General features: G+C 41.6%; 1 protein-coding gene across 6 annotated transcripts in view; it reads right to left on the bottom strand.

Moving 5' to 3' along the window:
* PHLDB2 (pleckstrin homology like domain family B member 2) overlaps window positions 1–22308 on the bottom strand; it is a 66063-nt gene that overhangs the window by 41216 nt on the left and 2539 nt on the right. For all 6 annotated transcript variants that reach the window (XM_041463782.1, XM_041463785.1, XM_041463784.1 and 3 more), the window contains exons 2-4: window positions 15135–15244; window positions 10510–11858; window positions 1378–1761 (exon numbers count right to left, since the gene is read on the bottom strand). In XM_041463782.1, the coding sequence (XP_041319716.1) occupies window positions 1378–1761; window positions 10510–11858; window positions 15135–15183 (1782 nt within the window). In that variant the 5' untranslated portion in view covers window positions 15184–15244. The remainder of the gene's footprint in view (window positions 1–1377; window positions 1762–10509; window positions 11859–15134; window positions 15245–22308) is intronic.

The raw sequence follows: 22308 nt of genomic DNA, 5'->3' as shown, positions 1-22308 counted from the left end.
TCTCAGGGCTTAACAGAACTCCCTTTACAATGAATGAATGAATGAATGGTATTCCTTGATTTAGTAATAGTAGTCCTAGCAGCAAAGCCTCTTTTTGTCCTGTCTCCTGTTTGGATAATGCTGACATAACATCTTTGATTTCAACTTCCTAATAAGGACTTTAAATAGGATCTCTGACTTGCATGAAGAAAGCAACAAACGGGAAAGAAATGCAAGACCACAACAACTTGTAAGTGAAATGTGTTACCATGTTTTCAACGTGGAAAGAGCAAGTCAAACCATAACAGCATGTTCCTGCTCAACACAATTTCACACCAGAAGACTCGGCAGACAGATTTCCAGAGAGATCACCCTTTGGAAATGAAAATGTGTTACTATCACACCTCTCTCTTCTTCTACACACACACACTACTCTCAAGTTGTGAGTGTAGCAGAGTTAAATACAATTCACCTGAGGCATATAACCATGCTTAAGATCATACAGTGTGTAAATAACAGTAAATAGAAGAGACAAAGTATTTTGAAGGTGTGAACTTGTTAAACAGAAACCTGCTTTTATGGCTTTGCTTGGTCTCATTTCAATCCTGACTCCAGCTCTTTAGAACAGTTATTTAACACACTGCCTGCCACTGGTATTTGCTACACTGCTGCTCTGGCACATCCAGGAGGAGGCTGCTGCTGCACTGGCATGGAAAGGGTTAGGAATGCTGTTAGCTCCTTTATTAAAGGAAAGCTTCCTTTAGGTAATGAAACAGCAATGAGAAGCACACAGGAAAGGAGGTGCAGCTTATTAAAGCGAGCAGTTGGGTTGGAGGGGCAGAAGGTTTGCTGCTACTGCATCATCCCCAAAAGATAACAGCTGATCTGGTAAGCATCTCAGGTCCAACCCCAGGAAAGAGACAGGACAGTAAATTCGGCTCAGGCAACTCCTCTTCATCTCCCAGGTGAGTGTGATAAAATATATTCTTCTTACAAGAGCATCAGGTTGGGAAAAATCAGCAGAGCATCTCTTCCCTCCTACCTCTCAGCAGGATGAAAAGCAGTGTTCTGGAAACCTTTTTTTAAGTAGCTATAATTGTTCAAGCAAATCTTTCTCTCTTGGAAGATCTTAAAACTCTTCCTGAACAGTACATCCCACTAAAAAAACCAAACCAACTTCCAGTACCATTAGCTTCCACAAGATATGGAATAATTATTTGCTGGCTGCTACGTTTTGCTGGCTATTATCTCCTACATTTGATGGCTTATAAAGATGTATGAGTTCTGAGATTAATTCTCATACCTAAGCCAGCCTAATTGTGGCCCTTGATAGGACAGGCAACTCCTAGAGGAGGATTTCAAGCCTGGATTACACTGTCCCCTCCTACAGAGCATTACCTTTGGTGTGATGCTTAGGTAGGATGACTCGGTGGCATCCTTCAGGAAGCTGTGAGCAGCAAAAGGTGGAGGCTTGGTGCTCTCACTGAAGTGCTCCTCAGCCCTCAGCCCCCGCGAGGGCAGGTAAGCAGCAGTGCCATGGCTCTGGCTGCTCAGCTCCGAGAAATCCGAGTCGCTCACAGATGATTTCAAGTGGGGTCTGAACCTCGCTTCCAGATTCACCTGGGAGTCTTCAAACACGGAATCCTCATCAGAGAGTTGAAGCTTTTCAAGTTCTTTGTTAATTTTCTGAACATCAGCAACTGTAGTAGCTGCAGTAGGATCGCTGTCAGATTTGGAGTATTCTGCACACAGATTGAGGATTGTCTCGAGCCGCTGTCGTTCCTGGTTCAGAAAAAGATAATAGTACTGAGTGTCACAGGTGAGCTAAAATAAAGATGAAGTTAAAAAAAGTTTTCCAGGCGTTTTTGTTTTGTTTGGGTTAGGATTTTGTTTGTTTGGTGCTTTGGGTTTGGTTTTTTTTGTTTTAGAGTGAAGGATTGAAGTCCATCTACCACTTAGAGATAATAAACTGCAATAAATAAATTACAGTGCAAGATACAGAATCAAAATTAATGTCAAAGAAGATTTTAAGAATATTCAAACTTTCTACATTGGAAAAATAAATAAGTGTTAGGACATCTTATTTAACTAGCTATTAATTTCTGCGAAATGTACTTTGAAATTTTTTATTGAGGTTTCTGTGTCTACACCCCATTTGTATGTACACATGTCCAGTGATCTCACTACATAAATGACTAACTGTTCCACTTCACACTTATGCTATATTCCTACCAAGCTGCAAAATATTGCATAGATTTTCCATGAACTCACGCATTCCTGACTTTTCTAGCTTTTCCATTTTGTTAACTGTGATTCCTCCTTTTGAGAGAATTAGTCCACATTTTGAAAAACACAGTTTTAGGAGCATTAACAGAAAAAAATGAGGCATCACATCTAAAATACAGAATCTGTCAAATGCACAGAAGTGGAAGAAATCTTTATTTATCAGTTTACTCAAATTCTCTATGGATTCACACCAACATTTCAAACTTGAGATTCAGAGTAGCTGTGCCATTTTGACTTTATATGCTTCAGGTTTTGATAAACATTTAATTTCTGAAGGATTTCTAGATCTCTATGACACCTTTTATCAACTGTTAGCAAGTTATATTGGTTTTATCTTACTGTATGCATAGCTTCTGGTAACTTCCATTTCAGATGGATTTTTTTTATACCTTTTCATTTTTAAGAGGTTAATAACATTTATGTTATTTCATGTTATTTTTCTTAAAGAAAAAAAGAAAAATTGCTTACCATAAGTCTATTGAAAATTTTGCTGGAAAAAAGACCACTGTGAGTGCTCCATGCTTGGCATTAGTATCTGCACTAATGATCTAATTTCTGATTTCTAGGAATTCCTTCTACAGTAGCATTTTAAAAGAAAGCCAAAAAACCAACGTCCTCAGCCTCCCTCCCCAGGAACCACCACAGACAGACTTCTTTCCCAGCTCTACCTGGCATTATATTTGCAAGGAAGATTTGCACAGCAGCTACTTCTGCCAGCCCCAACACTTCCTATGCCCAGCAGCAAGTGATAACGAGGATCAAGCAAAGCAGGGCAGGCAATGCACTGCCTCAGCTCTCCATGCAGCAAGCCATTGCATTGTATGAAAACTCAACACTGGTTACATGCACCCAGAGTTTTATAGGGCTACTGAGAGATTACCTGGCTGTGTACACCGCACGTGCACATCACCTGCAATTCAGACCTCTGAGCTGGAGAACCCGTCTGAACCCACCCCTTTCCAAGCACTACCCAAACAAGAGAGCGCTTTTGCCTTTGGGTGGCTTATTCCCAGGTTCCCACTGCAGCTTTCCTCGGAATCCTCCTGTATCAAGATGAGCCACTGAAATAACGGAGCCTGGGGCAGCAACTGAAAACTTCTATTTTCCACGGAATAGGTCCAGCAGTTTCTCATACATCCTTCAACCCCAAATGGTCAACATAATTACAACTCTCCAAAGCCTTCTTCCCTCCAGGCAACTACTGCCAGACCTTATAAGCTTCTTCCCTTACCCTTCCAACACCACTGTCCTCCCTCTTACTAAAAGTTTTGGCCAGGCAACCTAATTCCTAAAGCCCTGTGCAAGTGCTGGCTGGGACAGCCGGTAATTATGCAGCTCTCCCTGTTCTGACGGCATCGGGCCTGTCGTAATGATTATAGATGGGAAACATGGACATCAGGACACGAGGGAGGTCTCACCCCTCCTGCAATAACAGGCTGTATCGGGTTACCCCACGCCAAGCTTCCATCCCTTGGGCAATAATAGGAAACAGCAAATTTCAAAGCAGGCCACTGCTCATTCCAGCCTAAGTGCTCAGGTGAGGGGCTCTGGCAGCAAACCGGCCCTTTGCCAAGCAGTCAGGAAAAAAAGGGATTATTTTTTTCCCCCATCAAGTCTCAGTTGCTCAGAAGAAGCTTAAAAATTGCATGAAAACCAGTCTTCAAAAAATTCCTGATGAGGTTTCAGACACATTGCAGAAATACTGATATTTCTCACTTCTATTTTGACATGTGCTGAGAGGCTTATGGACAGGAAGCTCTGTGGTTATTTTATACACTCTATTCTCATCATTTCATCTCAGCCAGCTTGTTCCAGTTCCCGCACACCTTCACGTAACTGTTTCCAGAATGAATTTCTCAGTGAAGAAGCAAGGTAGGAAAGCACCCTTGCAATGAAGAACACAGAATGAGTAGCACATGGAAAATCCAGTCAATAATTTTGCAAGAGATACCACACAAGTTATTTGTGACACTGAACACAGCAGAGGGGGAAAAAAAAAGTACATCAAAGCAGGAAATGGATTTAAAATTGGCTCTGGTGGGATGGGGGGGATGTTGAATCAAGCCTTGTAAGCTGGTCAGTGTGTTTCCCCATAAAATGTCCTTTCTAACTGATTTAAACATCTCTGTGTATTTCCTGTAATTCTCTTCCCCACTACAAAAAGGGGTAACAAGTCTAGTGCACTTTCTGCCTGAGCAGTTTCACTACTCTTGGCTTTGAGAAAGATACATATCACCTATAGTTGGCTGCAAATTTAAGTGCTGAAGGACAAGGATGGGATACGGAGATAATAACCTTCTTCTGTTATTGATTATCAATGACATTAAGAGACATCCCTGGTACCTCGTAAAAAAATTTCTAAAATAGCAGAGATAAATATCCCACTTGTTTAACAGCAAACCATGTGGTGATTCCTAGATTTGTTCATCTGCTACATATCACATTTATGAATTTTACAAATGTGTAGAAGTGACTGATATCTGGATATCAAGGCAAGCCTTGGTTAATCAGCTGTGGCAAACAGGAAGCTTTTCAGGTAAGTGCCACTAGGAATGGATAACCTCAAATTCTGTTAAAAATACATATGCAGTCTACCCGTTGTGACAAAGACTAACATGAAGTATGGCTAGTCCATGCAGCCAGGTTCCCTTTGCCTGAAGAAGCTGTTGCATTTTTCAGCTGCCAAAGAACAACGTTTCCTACTGCTGCTCAGACAGACAAACCACCACCTTCTCAGCAAAAGCCGGGAACAGCAGCTAGTCAAAAAGGATGGTGGGGAGAGAGGCAGAGAGACTGGAGAAGAGAGCTGCAGAAAACCCCTAAAACATTTCTTACATGTAGATTCACTACCTCATGAAGAAGAGGCTGGAGAAAGCTTTCTCTTTCTGTGCTACATTTCTGAGGAGCTTATTTCAATGATAAACTTGAACTGGGACTGAGAACAGCTCGCCAAGTGTTCTTTCCCTTCCTTCCAGTTCGCACCAGTTTCTCACTCCATACTAGTTTGTTTTCTCACTGCCAGTCCTTGTTTTGCTATAGCTAGTGCTTCAGCTCCGAAGTTACCAGCAGCAGCACAGCTTTCAGAAGCAGCACCTGTATTTCATGTCCCACTCTCAGAGGCAGCTGCGACAGCAGAGACACTGCACAGAGAAGCAGTGTGGAGAGACCCAGGTCACAGCAGAGGAGCCGGTGTGCCACACCCTTTCCTTCCCAGAGCAGGCACAGGAGAAACGGACTGGTAAAAGCAGGAGAGAACAGTGGCACAGAGCAGCGACAGCCTGCAGGGAGGAGCTGAGCAGATGACTTTCCGAGAATTAGCTCCTGTACCCGAGCGAGGCATGTGTTCTGCTCGGGAGGGAATGCCACTGGCTGCCAAAATAACAGCACTATTCAGCCCTTTTGTCACTATGGTACCTATGCAGATGCTCCTTTTCGAGCCACACTCAGGGCAGGAGCCTGAAGACCGGAGTTGCAGAGCAGTACTTAAGTTCTGTAAATGAGAACAGGTCTCCTGTAATTGATTTCTTCCTGGACCATGGCATTAATTTGCATAATACATATAGCTGCAAAAATTAAGCTTATGTAATCCAGATTTTGGCTTATTAAAGACCCCACAGAAATGTTTCACAAGACAATCGAAACTGAATGTTCCTGGAAAGTTATGGAGTCATCAATATTAGTTATATTCCGCAGGGGCTTTTATCCTATTATACAGCACTTGTTCAATTACAAAACTAAATTATATTAAATAGCTATTCTGTAAAACTACAGAGACTGTCAAATACTAGTGGTGGGAAAAATTACATTGAAGCTACCCTTTGTCTACTTGGTTGGGGCTCCTCTAAGAGCTAATCATTACAGTTTTACATACAGCTTGGGTACTTTATGCTTAAAGGGTCTACAGAAAGACACAGTGCCAAAATAGATTTATAAAACATGGATATGAGGTTTTCCACAAACCGTATGAAGATTTACATAAGCTCCATTAACCATGATTTTAAAGTAGTACCATCTTAAAAACTCCAAAATAGCTTTATTTCATTTTCCCTTTGCATAAGCACATCTTAGTAAATTGCAAGGCATCATTGCAAACCAGGCACAGTGATATTCCGTATTACTCCCTACTTCTGACTAAACTAATGAAAATCAGTGCTCTTCTGACTGTGACGAAGTGGACTATGGAACAAGCCCCTTGAATTTTATTACTGCTCATTCAGGCACTTGAAACGTCTTCCAGTACAAATCCTGATCTACTAAAACTTTATTAACAATGTTTATGTATGTTCACAGATCCCTACAGAAAACTGGGCAATGGAAGGCATCATGAACCTACTGCACATCTACTTTTTAGGTAACTACCACCATCTAGAGGAAATACACTGTACTGCCTAAAAACCAGCACTGAAAACTTTAGTGCTATTTAAACAAGTAGCTATCAAAGAAAACAGATCTCCCTTAACATCTACTAAACTATGTTGCCTGTGCAGTTCCACTCCCAACCACCCTGTCAGCTGAAGAAAAAAGAGTCTCTTTTAGTTCCAGCAGCTACAATTGGGCTTTCATCTCAGGGGGAAAAAAAGAGTGAGACTTCCTATTTAAATAATAATTTTTAAAAAAGAAAAAAAAAAAAAAAGCTAACTGAATCACATGGAACATTATTAGATCACAGCAGTAACTTTCTCCCTTGTTTATAAGGCTCCTGGGCTAGTGTCAGCAATAGCTACTCCAACTTCTACTTTTGTACGGCTCATATAAACATCCCATGCCAGGATGTGATGTCCGGTCAGCTGGGCTGGAGAGGAAGCAGAAGCAGGTCGTGACCCTGCTGCCTGCACCAGGAGCAGCCGTGGCTGCCCCACCTGCTCCCACAGCCCATCAGCCCCCAGCACCAGCACCAGGGAGACGGCAGGAATCAGAATGCCAGCTCCCCCTGCTCTTCAAGTCACAAAGGATCAGGCTGGCAAAGCAGAAGTGGCACAAGTCTTCAGCTAATTTATGTGAATCCAGCCACAGACAGCAGATCTAAAGAAACAGATATGGAAAACCACCAAATCTTACACAAGTACTTATGTGTCTTTTGTATTTGGTACACAGGAACAAATTAAAACTTGGACTTTTTTTTTAAAAAAGAAAAACAACCTGCATATTTTTACTGTTTGTACTTTTTTTTTTTTTTTTTTCAATCTCTGGTTATTTCTTTGGGCAATGATGGCAGATCATTTGTTTTCATATGCAGGCTGCAGCAGCGGCTCTAAACGCAAACTTCCAGAGGAGCCTCTGACACTTGAAAGCAAACTAAACACAAGTAAAACTCATAGAATAATTTATATGGAAAAGAAAAAGTAAACAAGTGAAAGTAAACAGAAGAGTTCAAGGGCAGATACTAGGTCAAATTGCAACAAGTGCAGGGATTTTACTACCAAAAAAAATCCAGAAATAAATATCAGCTATCAATTAGAACGCTTTCGAGCCACTCTGTGCCAGCAGAATAGCTACAGGGGCAGTGCTGATGCAAAGAAAGACACTCTCCACTTCTTATCTGGGCCACAGAGCAGTCTAGTCCTCTAAAAAAGGGTGTTATTTTTTTTTATGAACTTATTTGAGTATTCCTACACTGTTTTTCTCCCTACTGTGCTTCAAAAACACAGTAGGAAAAATCCTAACACTTATGCAGAGACTACCTTTCCCCTGCCATTCACCTACCAGCTGCTCAGCCTGGAATTTTACACAGTACTGAAAGCTCAGAGCACAGAGTTTTGATATCCATGAGAGCTTCTTTAGTTGGGGTTTTTTATTCACACCTTCTTCAACCCCATAAAAAAAGAGACCTGAGCAGACATAGATCCTGTGCCCATGTCAGTATACAAGGGCAAACAAAATTGTTCTTTGGAAGTTCTGGCTGGATATATCGAGACCCTATTTGGACAGATCCTCGACTATCTTGGGACAGGGATCCATACAGAAAGAAGGACAAAGTAAAATAACACCAGAATAGGACAGACCCTAATACACAAAGAACTGATGTGTGGATTTTTAAATATATATCTTTCTGCTTCTCAGAGATTTAGATACCTGCTTATGACATTTTTCAGACTCTCAAACAATTGGAAGGAGGCACTGTCCTGATATTTCACTCTTCTATCAGATAGCTCTGATAAATGGAGAATGGAGCAGATATGGAGCGGTATCTTGAGTATAAGATGAACTCAAGCAGGAGGGAAATCCTTCATGTTCAAATACGAAACACACAAAACATCATCTTGTTTTCAAAAGCTTTGAAAAAACAGGAAGCAAATTCTCTTTTTGAAGAATTGGGACTTGATGGAAGTATTGTTGAGCAAGAGGAAATACTGAGCGGTGGGAATGTAGCCATTTCATCCAAATATAAAACCAGAGCGATTATCAGCTCACTGAATACTGAAACAACCCACTATATTTCATCCCTCATTACAAATAATAATTAAAAAAAAAAAAAAAACAAAAAAACCAAAAAAAAACTGATAAAAAAAAGGGACTGCTCTCTTTGAAATACAAGTACGTTGTTTTTAAGACTGATTATCTCAGGTTTTACAGCATGACTACCTGCAAAACCTTCTGATAAGAAGCAAAGAAGCAATCACCACTGCACACACAACACACCAGGATGGGAGATTACTGAAAGAGCAGAGGAATGGCAGGACAAAGGCAGTAAGAAGAGGGAGAAACATGTTTCCCAAAACCTTTGCCCTAAGCCACCCAGCCATTTCACTCACAGCTAGCCATTCTTGCCCTGGGGAACTCTGCTCCCGAGAAGCTGCGCTTCAAGGGGAGCCAGCAGAGGTTTTAGGGAGCAAAGCAGGGCAGGGGTGGACTTGCCCTGACACTCATGGAGTGGGGAGGGGGCAGTGCCTGTCCGCCTCTCACACCTGCAGCTCAGCGCTACAGCCTTTGAGCAGGCAAAGACCTTTTCACATATTGCAAACAACACTGTATCTTATAAACTGCAATGATCAGTGGAACGGAGTGGGGGGGAAGGCAGACTCCTGTCTGCGTAACAGGCTTCCCACCAGCTTGCATCAAGGACATAGGTGAGATGGGGAAGGGGGAGACGTCTCACTGGGTTACAGTTCTTCAGCTGAACCTGACCTGCTCACTCGTGTGGCTCAAGATGGGAACTGTGGCCCTGCACAGGCACCAAGTTGTTGCTAGTGGTCATTGACAGGCATCCCCTTCTCCCACATTCCCACTACCCTGCATCCATCTTCCCCATGGCTTTTCACCTCCAGCCTGCCCAGAAAGTGAATTTTCCTGCAGGCTTGCTGTCTGTATGCAAACAAGACAGGTTCAAGAGTATCCTATTGCCACTTTGCTCAAATTCATAAGATGTGAACTAAGGCACACAAATGTAAAATTAGTGTCTCAAATTTAAGACTCAGGAATACCAACTGGCCCATCTAATGACCTCTGTTTCTATGTGGATGATAAAATATGAATGCATGTTAATAGGGTCAGAGAGTCCCAAAGCCACTTTGAAAACCCTTTGGAAGAACTGTTGTGTTCTTCCAGAGATAGTTTCAGTACAAAACTGTTTCAAACTCCTTTGTGGGTTCTCCTACACACAAGTTGTTTCAGGATACATAAATTACATTTTACTATCCAGATAATCCCAAGCTGAGGCAGTATGCACTTTACACTGACTGAGACAAAGAGAGAAACTGCCCCCCTCTGCTACTCTCCATCTTGGGAGAGGGAGAAGCAAGGAGGCCCCTATTTTAATGAACATGTTCAGAAAAAATGAAAACTAAGCAGAAAAAACTCTGCTAATGGCTGTTTAGCCCACACCAATGTATACCTGACTCTGCAGCACACAAGGCTGAGCAGAAGCTCTTTTTCTTTGCCCACTTATCACAAAACAGTGCCATCATCTAAAACAAAAAGTCCTGCAGGATCCCTGCAGTATAATTTATGGGGTTTATGTACGCAGACATTTTAACACAGCCTGCAGGATAATTGAACACAATTTACATGGGTTCCAACATTTTTCCAGGGTGGCTGAATGGTACTGTCTATCCAAGCAAGCAGCATGCTCTGTAAGCGTCAGCTTCATGGACTGTGATAATAAACAAGGTCTCTGGAGCAGGCAGCATTTGAATTTCAAAACAGAGCAGCTTAATTTTTGCTGTACCTTCCTGATGGCTAGACTAGGGATGGGTGTTTTGCAAATGCTAAATATCACAGATAACGAAGAGGAAGAGAAAAAATTACCAGCCGTTCCATCTCCTGCTCCCGAAGTCGCTCTTCCCTCTGCCTCCTGTGATAGTCCATGAGGTCTTCCCTTCCTGAAATCGAGCTAATGCTGTTCTTCCGCTCCCGCATGGACGTTTGCAGAGAATTTGGCGTCTGTCTGTAACTTTCCAGATCTGGGTCATCAAGTTCCATGGAACTGGTGGAAAGGTTTCTTCGGATAGAGAACGACCTGTCAAAATCCACTGGGGAGAAAGAACTACTGGGACTTGTTCCTGAGAGTCCAAGTCTGTCAAAATCATCAGGGAGATATGGGGAAGAAGGTGCTAAAAGCATTTTTTTAGCAATACGAGGGCTTGCAGGAACACTAAGGGTTGAACTGACATAGGGATTACTCCTGGAGACAGAGTTTGGATGTGATGAAAGCCCTGAGCTACAAGAAGAAAAATTCAGGTAATTATCCGCATCGCAAGCATTCTGAGGTAGATCTTTTTCTCCAAGTTTTTTCCTTTTACTGTTACCCAGAGAGCTTCTGGGGGGCAAACTTAATGGCACCAACTGGTTTTCTGTTGATTTATAAAGTCTGGGTAGGGAACGACTGTACATTCCCATATGACTTAGAGATCCACCAGAGTATTTCCTAGGCCGTAGACCCAAAGTTTCCATCATCCCATCCTTGTACTTCACGGGCTTTATGTGAAGGGCCAGACTGTTTTCAGTATTCATCCTCCTGCCTTGCTTTGGGCTGGAAGGCATGCTGGCTGCCCCAGAATTGCTACCAGGTGAAAGCATCAGCTCGTTCCCCGAGCTTCCATTCCACATAGTCAGAAGAGAGCCTGAGATTTTCTTTGATTCCAGCATTCCTGGGAAGTAGATGTTGTCATAGGATTTATTTCTCTGACTGTACTTTGAGTAGTGAAACTTTTCCACGTGTCCAAGGGATTTTTCATTTTCTCTGCTGGCATAAATGTCAAAATCTGTCCTTCCAGAACTATACCCGCTGAGGGATGGAGACATGCCTGATATGGAACCCAAATGCTTTACAGAGATACTTTTATCTGGAAGATATGGGCTTTCACAGGGGAACTGCTTCCCTCCTTGAATTTTGTTAATAGAGTGTGTATTTTTAAAATTGGTGGAAGGATTAGGTTTAATTGGCATAGGTTGTGAAAGGGTTAAATAAGAGCCAGCATAGTCCCCATTTGTTTTAAATTTAAGAGTTGATGAATATTTCTTCGTGTTGAGGTTTTCCATAATATCCTGGAGACCATTTTCAAGGGAATTCACCACAGAACCCTTTCCCAAACTAGCATTTTGTAATTCCATCTGGTTTTGTGAGTGGCTATAGTCTGCCATAATCTTACTGGAATCTGTAAAGAAGACCAAACAAGAAAAAAAATTTAGCAAGTAAATAGCCTCTTGCATGTGCATGCTTGCAAAATAATGTGAACACTTTTTGCAATAATTACTGTGCTTGTAGTAAATGCATCTCAGATCACTAAGCAAAGGAGGAGATGCACAGTTTTCCCATCTGTTTCTGCAAAAGATGGGAAACTGAAAAAGAAGGGGTAGAGACACAAAACCATACCAAAATCAGCAACACAACTGGAGAGAAACTAGACTTTTTCTTTTCTGTCCTATCCTTTGCAGGAGCCTGTGGCTTAGCTTTATATAACTGAGCCTCTTGAGATATCCATTAAGTAAGGAAGAATTATTGCCCTGATGTTTTACAGCTGAGGAACTGAGGCACAGGGAGAATATGCAACACAGACAGCAGAGTAAAGAACCCAACTCAGGTCTCCCAAAGACATAAGGCACTGCTGTGGATCACCTCTCCCTTCAATCTGTGCAGCTAGTGCATCTGAGCCCTGACACACTAGTGAGCTCAATTTAAAGCTCAGTAGAAGTTTGTCACCTTTTTGCTTAGTGGATGGTCCAGCAAAGCTTAATGGGAAAGTACAAAACCAAGGCACATTTTTCAAGGCGTTTCAGCTTATTGCTTTAAAAATACAAGGCTGCAACTACATCTGCAAAGAGCACTTTGGTTAAAAGATAACCTTAAGGAAGCAGAATGCTAGGTTGCATGACTTCATTCAAAACAACAAAACCACGTAACTATTAAAAATGCTGCTGGGGGAAAGGTTACAGATCCTAATGATTTTGCAAAAATCTAATTTATACTCAAGAAGAGAGCACAGACCAAAAAAGCCTTTGCTCTGATGGATGTTATTGTTCAACAATGTATCAAGCTCTAGCATACAGTTCTGAGCTCCACTTTACCAAAAGCAAGAAAGGAATTCAGCTCCTGACAGTGCCAGTTACTGCAGGAGATAAACAGGACCCCCAGCAGGTTTACACTTAGCCCTCAGCTGATGTAAAAATGACACCATTAATATTTACAGCAGCTCCTGGTTTGTGCTAGTCTACACTTTGAACTCATAAAGCACTCCTGAGTGTCAGTTACTGCAGTGCCAACAAGCGTTTCTGAAAATAAGGGTCAGTTCTGGGATTTACTCTTGGCTCAGTCACACTTGACCTGTGACTTCAGCTTCTTCATGAGAAACTGAATTTCAGCCTACCTCGGTGGGAAAATCTAATGTGTAAAATGCCCTTAATGTCCTCAGAGGTAATACTTTAGCCCAAGTACTGCTTCAGGCAATTAGATGGACTAAGAGACAGAATTTGGGACTCCTGTCTGCCACCAGAACTCACATGACCTGGTTTCATTGAGAATCACTAGGTTCAGATCTTGTGGAAGGTGACAATGCATTCTTCACAGGGGTTTCTGGGACCTTCCTTGCTGATAAGGCACAATGCCACGAAATTCACCACTGTCCAGGGCATCAGCAGTGCTCTGCCACCCAGGCTTCCCCTGCACCACCCAGGCACGAAACAACAGCTTCTCCTCGGTTATTAAGGAAAAAAGCCATAAGTTTGAGAACAAAGGTAATCATCACTACTAATGGAATTGGATAGGCAGAAGATAAAAGGAGCCAGCATTAGGGAACACAAACACAAAAATCAAAGTAAAATACAACACCTTCTTGACCACAGTGGACCTGGTTAAATCATTGTTAATTACAAGCTCTGGTAGTGGCCAAAAGCATTAACTTGCACCTTCAAAACTAAATCTCAAGTCTATCACTACACAGAATTCAATATTTTTATGCTGGCTGTAATTATGGGACTTATATTATATTCATAATTTTAACACACTCATTATGATGATACATCTAAGCCGCCTTTGAACCAGTGAGCTCACAGAGTTCTCCATCACACCATCACCACTTTGAGCAGTGAAACTGCAGTTTCTTATATTGTGATATTTTACTTGACATTTTTTAGCTATTTTCATAAATTTAGGTAACAGCAATGATGAAGTTCAAAAGAACAAAAGGATAAATGTGACCCAAATTCAAAAGAACTCTTGTCAGGACAAGAAAACGTCGTCTCGATAAATCAAGTACTCATGATATTAGTGGTGTTTTATGGAAAAAGAATAAGATGCAGAATTTATTTAAGAGCCCAGATGTAAAGCACAATGTATATGCCTTTTATACTTAACCTTTCATTGTGGAACTGACCCTAATTTCCATCTCAGTCTCTCTTTTTCCTCACCTCTTCTAAATCTCTCTTAAAACTGAAATCTAATTTTGTATGAAAATTGTACTGTCCAAACCTTAACTAACACAGCTAAGTTCAAATATTTTTGCATAAATTTCACTGGCTCCTCTATAAATAGTTTGGCAGACATATTAATGGGACTTTAATAATTGTTCATTACTCCCTTGCAACAGCAGTAGGATACATTTAATCCTTCAAAGACTGGATGCTTTAGCCAAAAAACAAGTTAGCTCATGGAAACTTTCATGCCTGTTCACCACAGCAGTGAAGGGTTCATTGTACTTAAAATCCAAGCAAGTACAGTAAGAAAAGGTCATGACACCTTCATGTAGCCACTCCAGTTCAGCTTTTCTCTACTATCCCTTATGCCAGTCCTTCTGTGTTTTTGCTTCCAGTGCCACAGTGCCCACAGTCATACAGTTAAATCCCAAATAGAGGACAGCACACATTTAAGTAAACATAGCTGTTTCCCACCAACCAGATCTTGTTTATTTTGTTCATTTTTAGGGCAATGTTTGAGTAGAAACTTGATGAATATGCCAGGATGTGTTAAACATCCTGGCTGATACTGTTTTTGCATGCATCTAGAGACTGAGGATAGGAGCTTCAGCTCGTGACGTGCCCTGAACCCATCCTGCATCTAGGTCAGACCCAGCTTTCATGCTCAGCACAAGGGTCCTCTGTTTAGCAAAGTATTTGCTGCCTGGAGCTACAGAAGGAAATTCTTCCTTTTTTAAAAAATTTTTTATTTTCTCTCCCTCATTCCTTTTCTTCCTTTCCTGAGTTGTTTAGCTGGGGGTCACTGATGTCTATTCCAGACAGACATTAAAGTGATGGGGGAGGGTTGGCTGTCTGCAGCATATCCAGCTGTGCCTTGTTCTGCCTGGTAAATGGAGTTAGACATGGAATAAGAACAAAGCACTGATCTTATCCATGTGTCAGGAGAATTAAAGGGCCAAAGTCAATAAGAAATTCTGAAAGATCTCAGTGCATTACAAATAAACTTCATTTTAATTGATTACCTGATCCAACATTCTGGGAGGAGGAGAGGTTACTTCTGTTTGGCATCATATTTCTCTTCTATTGGATGATTAAAATGCCACTAACTTGAGTGAACCAGATAAATGTTGACCTGCAAGTAAAGTAAAAAAAGGAAAAAAAAAAAAACCAACATTGTGTTAAGAAGTGTATCCTGGGAACATTTTTCAAGTGCAAAATATACAACACAATTAGATTTTCTTATGTAAAATTTCTAGAGACAACTCAAAGAGAAATATGTTAAAAAATATTTGGAAAGGACACTCCATGTTTAATATGGTGACTGTGAAAAAAAAAAGTGCCAAACCTGTTTGCAGCTGGTTTATCCTTTTAAAAGTATAAATAATTCGTTTTCATAACAAGCCATTATCTATGATCCTGACTCTGTACAGGATCATAGATAGTCACAGCTCCAGAGTTTTGTCTGCAATCCTGCGGCTTCCTCAAGAAATCACTAACAAGGTTGCACTTTGCTGCTGAAGACTTTATTTGGAAAGCTCATAGCCCATGTTCAGCCCATGCAACACCAGCGTCCTGCAATCACAAATAAACCTATGCAAAACCAGGTATGTGATCCAAAACAAAGAAAATGTTTTGGCATGCAATGATTTCTGAGTTTCCAAAGAAGCCAGACTAGGAATGCAAAGGGAAACTTGAAAGTTTATTTAAGATCAAATTTAAAAATTGATATGGCTACAAGAGAGATTTGGTTTAAAAGAAAAGCCACTAAAAAATGAAAATTAAATCTAAATCCAAATAGAAGACCTCTAGTGAGTTGCTTTATTAACAAATTTATTTATTTTTTATACACATCTGTTTTTAAAAGGTTGAGAAAAAAAAAATTTTAATTGCATCAAGTGACAGAATTAATGATGACCATCTGCAGGTCCTCTGGGCTTAGCTCTGGACAAGCAAATAGAAACGTGTCAAAAAAACAAGTAAAGAATGGAGACAGATGTCTGGACTGTCTAGAGACAAGCCACCTATTTAATTAACTGCAGTCATCACAGCCCCAAGGTTGCAGGTCTGTGCTGCACAGACTTTCTGGGCCATGCTTTTTCATGTCATTCTCCTGGGAGGACAGGCCTGGGAGAAGGGAGCTAGCTGTTGATCCTTGCGGACGGAGGCTCCTTCTCTCTGACCTCTGGCTTTTGCCTCTCCTGCTCCCCGCAAGCTGCTCTCCCAAGGGAGGCCAGACCTTTCTCTCTGCTCACCCAGGAATCCCCCTGTGCTGGCCTCACTTTGCAATGCTTTTTCTTTCTCTGCAGAGGTCATTTCTCAGTCCTAAGGAAAGTTTTAACCCCACTGTGCATATTCTGCCCCTCCCAGCAAAATGCAGGTTCCTTTAAGATCACACAATCCGCTGTTCCCCGAAAATGGCACTACTTTCCAAGGAGCCAGAGAACAGGAGCCCCCGCAGAGGGCTGCAGCTCCTGAAGGGAGTCACCCACATGTCCACGCTCTCCAGCACAACAGGACTGAAACCCTTGAGAGCAGCTGACGGGGAAGAACCTGGGCAGCAGAGAGCTTTTCAACCCAATTTTCATCCTCAAAAGGTTATTTTATTAACATGAGACACTTACTATCCCGGTAGGCTCCAGCCGGGCTGCGCCCGGTGGACTGCCGAGGCCAGGATAGTCTCAGTGGAGGCTCAGACTTGGTCTGATCTCCCAAGCCACTCCTAGCTGCAGGCAGCCAAGCAAGCTCAAGTGATTTCAGCTCTTAGTTGTTATCAGCTCTGTGTGATTATCTTTTGGCTTGCTTGTGGCTGCGGGCAGCAGACGCAGGGAGAGAGAGGAGAAGCGCTGTATAAGGTTCTGCAGGATTCTTTATTAGGGTCTTCCACAAAGGTTCTCAGTGACAGCTCTTCTGCCGAACCAGGCAGAATCAGGGGTTTTTATACCCTACAGAGGTTTTGGAAACTGTCCAATAGCAAGGGTCAGGGGAAAGTGACCTATAGGCTTACAGAGAGACAAGCAGGGTCCGAAGGCAGACAAGAGGGGCTTCTAAGGCCCAGTCATCGTGACTTGGCATTTCCTAGCTCAGGCTTCTGACCGCCAAGGAGGCCTTGCAGGCCCTGGGCCTGCTACAATTTACCATCCTTTTTACCTCATTTGTCTTCCAGCCTATTGACAGACCCCTTCCCTAGCTCCTTCCAGCTTGCTTCAGATCCTCCAAACTCAAAGGCTGCACAGCATCCCAGGCACCCAGCTTTGCTGGAGCGGGGCTGGGACTGCCCCTGGACCCTCAGCACAGCCACAGCCACAGGCAGCTGACCCCAGCAAGAGGTGACAGCGGCTCTCCCACTTGTCTGCAGACCAAACACTGAAGGATCAGGACATAAATCCACTTAATACTGCCACTATGATGACACCTTGGCATATTGCTTGTGTTACCTCTATTTAAAATACTGCATTTTATGCCCAGAGGTCCCCAGAAAAGAACCAGAAATTTAATTTTTCGGGCCATGTTCAACTTAACACAGAAAACTAGTGACACTCAACATTTCACAGATATCTGCAACAAAGATGTCACTGTATCACTGAAGAGAAAAACAAAACAGGGACAACTTGAAATTAGAAGACAGAACAAAGGGTTGGTTAAAAAAACAGGAAGATTAATTGCATTTCCCATGTCTCTAATATTACTGATTTATGGTAAAGATCACCAAAAACCTCATCCTTCCTATCTCGTGAGGTGACAGCTACCACTTAATCAATGTGATAAACATTAAGGAGAGCACAGCTGAAAGGGAAGGGTTTCTATGCAACTAAAAATTCAATCTTTTATTCAGTTTGGTGAATACTTGGGTTTTCTAATAACCTTTTTTAAGGTTAAATATTTATATGGTTTCATTTCAGGTTTGAGAACTCATTACACATCTCCTTTCCTAGAGGATGAGAGATCAGAGAAGTCATCACTTAGTAATAACTGGATTTGAAGGGAAAAAGAACTTTTTAAAAAACTTTCCACTGTGAACAAAACCAAGAAACAATCAATGAATTAATGAACTAATGTAACAAAGAGCTCAAAATCCACAGTATATCTGCTCTCACGAAATCATATTCTTTCAGATGAGGTTATGCAGAGCCTCCAGCAAGGCTGACTCTCGTTACAGAGCACATGCCACACTGTGCTGTGTCTGGAATGAAGCAAAATTATTTCATCTGGGATTTATAAAGTCATCTGAAGTGAATGTATACAGCATTACCAATCATGTTTCATCTCTACAGTGCCCAGGCCAAATTAAGTTTTGTTTCACTAACAACCAGAAGAAACAGTGATTCACAACTCAAGCAGAGAGTCAAACAAAGGATTCCAATCATAAGATATTATGACACTGGCTGGCTTTACAGTAAGAACTCCTTTCCCTTGTGCAGTGATTTAACCCCAGCTGGCAACTCAGGCCCTGCAGTCACTTGCTAATCCCCACCCAGGATGGGGGAGAGAATCATAAAAGAGGGAAAACATTAAATTAAATTAAATTATTAAATTAATGAGTTTGATAGATAAAGCAAAAGTCATGTAAAAAGCAAAGCAAAATAAATAACTAAACCCTAGGAAACCCTTCTTCTCCCAGCTTTATATGCTGATTATGATGCCACAGGATGTGGGCTATCCCTTGGGCCAGCTGTCCCAGCTACGTCCCCTTCGAACTTCTGGTGCCCCCTCAGCCTCCTCACTGCTGTGACATAAGAAGGTGAACAGTCCTCAACTCAACAGAAACACTACATAGCAACAACTGAAAACATCAGTGAGTTATCAACATTATTCTCATACTAAATCCAAAACACAATGCTGTAGCAGCTAGCAGGAAGAAATTAACTGTACCCCAGCCAAAACCAGGACACTTTAGTGTAGGAGCCAAAAGATGCAGCTCAGCCAAGCCACAAGTACACTACGTGTGTACACAGCACTTCCCAGCATTTCATCCATAGATTTAGGGAGAAGTTTTCCCAGCACATAAGCTTCTCACATATTCTTTACTTCTGCCTGGGCTGATACACACTTTAGCAGAGTCTGCTCTAGCACCCACTTCGCTCTTATGTTATCAATCAATAGGGTTGCAGTGCCTCAGGCATCACCAAAGCCCTTCTCTGACTGATAATAAACAGTTTTAAACAAAGCTCTCATACTTGGCCATCTATCTTTTAAGGCTTTTTTGCTCTTCATTGTTTTTTAATTTTCAGTTTCTCGCTGAACATTAACAGTGGCTCCCTACAGCTCTTGGCACCTCTACTGTCTCTGACATTTCTGTTCAGAAACTCCTACAGCACTGTATTGCCACTCTTGGAAAACAGATAAAACCCCAGCTGATGGAGGGTGAGGACAAAAGCCCATCACTGGCACCGCCTGCACATCATTAGAGTTTCATTTGTTCTGCCACAAGATCTTCAAATTATTAGGGTCTGTTTCAACTATTCCAATAAAAGACACACTGTTTTGGAAACAAGAAAGCCTCTTGGATTTTCACACTCTGAACAAAATTTGGTGAATGAGTACTGATGACTTCAGCATCTGGAGATTTAATTTCCCACAGTATAGCACACCTATGTGCATAAACAGACTGTTCCATCACCAAGCTCATTTACCTTTTCCCTGCATAATCCAAGAACTTACTCCTGATTAAATCAAACCTGTTCTTATTCCTGATTTACTCTGCTTATTTACAAACAAAATTCTTGATAGGCTCAATCTGATAGCAAAGTAAAACTCACTGGAATCTACTGTTTACCTCCGAAACACTTAGGTGGAAATCCACCTTTCCCCAAGCCCACTGTCATATGAAAACAATATATTCACAGAAAGGCACCTGCATAATTTGGTGGAGATTCTGTACCCATGAATGGACACATCTTTATGAGACAGCAGTCATCTCTGCCAAAAACTGGACAGCAAGGCTGTGATCTAAAGGTTGCCTTAAACATCCTTCTTCATTTCCTCCTCCTCCTACCCCACAACTAGACCCCAAACTACACCTAATTTCTTGCCAGCATAGCTCTGAAATCTGTTCAGTCCCTGTCTTTTCAAGATATAAATCCTGCAACACATAGGTCTTTGCATGCAAGTGAGCATAAGGTCTGCTTACAGGCAGATTGTTTTAGTTCCTAAAACTGAGCTTGGCACCTTCAGCAACACTAAATAAATTAAAAATCAAATATCTGTGAATCATATTTGACTAAGTCACTCCCTTGCAACCCTGCAGGTTTCCGATGTGGAAGAGGGAGTGGCAGAGGAAGTCGCTCTTATGGCTTATCTCTTTCTCTGAGAAATTATCACATTGGATACTGGAGAAGAAGAAGAAATAAAACAGTGCAACAGAAAACACCCTGAGTAACATTATGCCACTCATAAACCACATATATTTTACTGTAACAACCCACCTGACTACTCCAAAAATTGCACTTAAATATGACATTTTTCATTACTCTGTCTTACTGTTATAACATGATTCTCTACTATTTGATAAGGATTGATGTTGCAGGCATTGCCACATCAATTGCTCTTTCCAATAGATGGACATAATCATTTTAATCAGGTCACAACAACTGACAATTTTAAATGTGCATCAAAAATTAAAACATTAATTACCATTTAAACACTACGGTTGGGTGACTACAAACAGAGTCAAGCCATTGACATATGAGACACATAAAAATGCTGGTGAAAATGCTGAAGCATTCTAACTTTTGTGCCATAACATAGCTACTCTTACCTGAAACTGAAACTGTTAAAGCACTGATTTCAACGAATCTAAACTAATTCCTATGCATTTGGTAAAACAAGATATTAGACCACCTACTCAAACAGCATCACTTTAGTAGACATCACTGTCCCTCCTTACCTTAGAGTCACACTAACCACTTTTTCATCTGAAGTACCTCACTGAGATAAACTGAAGGAAGAAGGAGGGTTAATTCTTTTCTGCTCGAACAAAAGCCCCAGACAGGTAGAAAGATACTAGAGGAGATTTCTGTTAAAACAATGAACTCCTTTCGTCATGCAGAAAGACAGGGTTGACAGAGGACAAGCCAAACTCCAGACATACTCATCTTTTCTATTTTGGTACCTTTCTGGTAGTTAAGTTCCAGAGTCAGTTATCTGACCCAATGACTGCATCATCTCATGACAGTAGTGACAAGCTCCCTGGTATCATTCTGATGCTATTTCATTAACTCCTTTTCTATTGGAAAGTTGAGTATGCTCAAAAGATTTGCAAACTGAAACTTTAAAGTTTCACAGAGATGGCAAATAGAAAGCTCTGCTGGTGGGCTGTGACTGCTTACTGTGCAGATTAAGGAAACCCAAACCAAACAACATAGCTTGTGTACAAATAAATACACTTAAATACTCCAGACCAATATAATTCTCACTCCTGAAGCCAAATAAATACAGACTTTCTTCATCTAAAATTTCAGGCAGGGTATTGAGTGCAAAACAATTATGTATCCAAATTCATATCATACAGGAGCAAAAATTCTGTCTGTACAAGAGCAGAAAGACCTTAAAGAGAAGTTTCTCTGTTCCCACCCTACTTGGCATGACAAACTTGCCCCCAGGGCACTCCTGACAAATCCAATGAGAACAGGTAGGTAAGGCCCAGAAAATCTAAGCAGATAGAAAAACTAATAAAAAACCAGCTTCATCCACTCTTATTATTTTTTTTCTTGCATGTCCTTACCATTTTTCTCCCATCTATTGCATTTTCCCACTCTCAGGCAACCTTTGCTCATGATCTGCTTTCCTCTGTGCTGATTTCCTTCACTGCTACTTTGTGCCTGTCACTTCCTTCCATTAATCACTTCTCTCTAGTGTCCACTTACTCTGACAGCTTCTGTCTCTCCTGTTTCACTCATCCATTTCTCCTCAATTTGTCTCCTTCCTGGGATGCTTGCCGCATATTTCCAAATGTTCCCTCTAGCTCTTCAACACTTCTTCATTTCCCAGCTCTCTCAGGGCAGCAAGCAGGCCTCCAGACTAAATGCTTCTCCTCACACATGCTTGGCAAACACCACCACAGCAGTGACAGCTCGAGTGGCACCCGCCGTGGCTGCTGTGCTGCCAAGCCACAGGTCTGCCTGCACCTACACGGGGCAGCATTTATCAGCAGGTCCCAGGACTGTGTTCCCTCAGGTGAGGAACAGAGTTACACTATTT

Source organism: Pyrgilauda ruficollis, unplaced genomic scaffold (assembly GCF_017590135.1).
Source record: "Pyrgilauda ruficollis isolate IOZ18807 unplaced genomic scaffold, ASM1759013v1 scaffold17, whole genome shotgun sequence".
Classification (NCBI taxonomy): Eukaryota; Metazoa; Chordata; class Aves; order Passeriformes; family Passeridae; genus Pyrgilauda; species Pyrgilauda ruficollis.
This window is presented reverse-complemented; position numbering and strand designations above follow the sequence as displayed.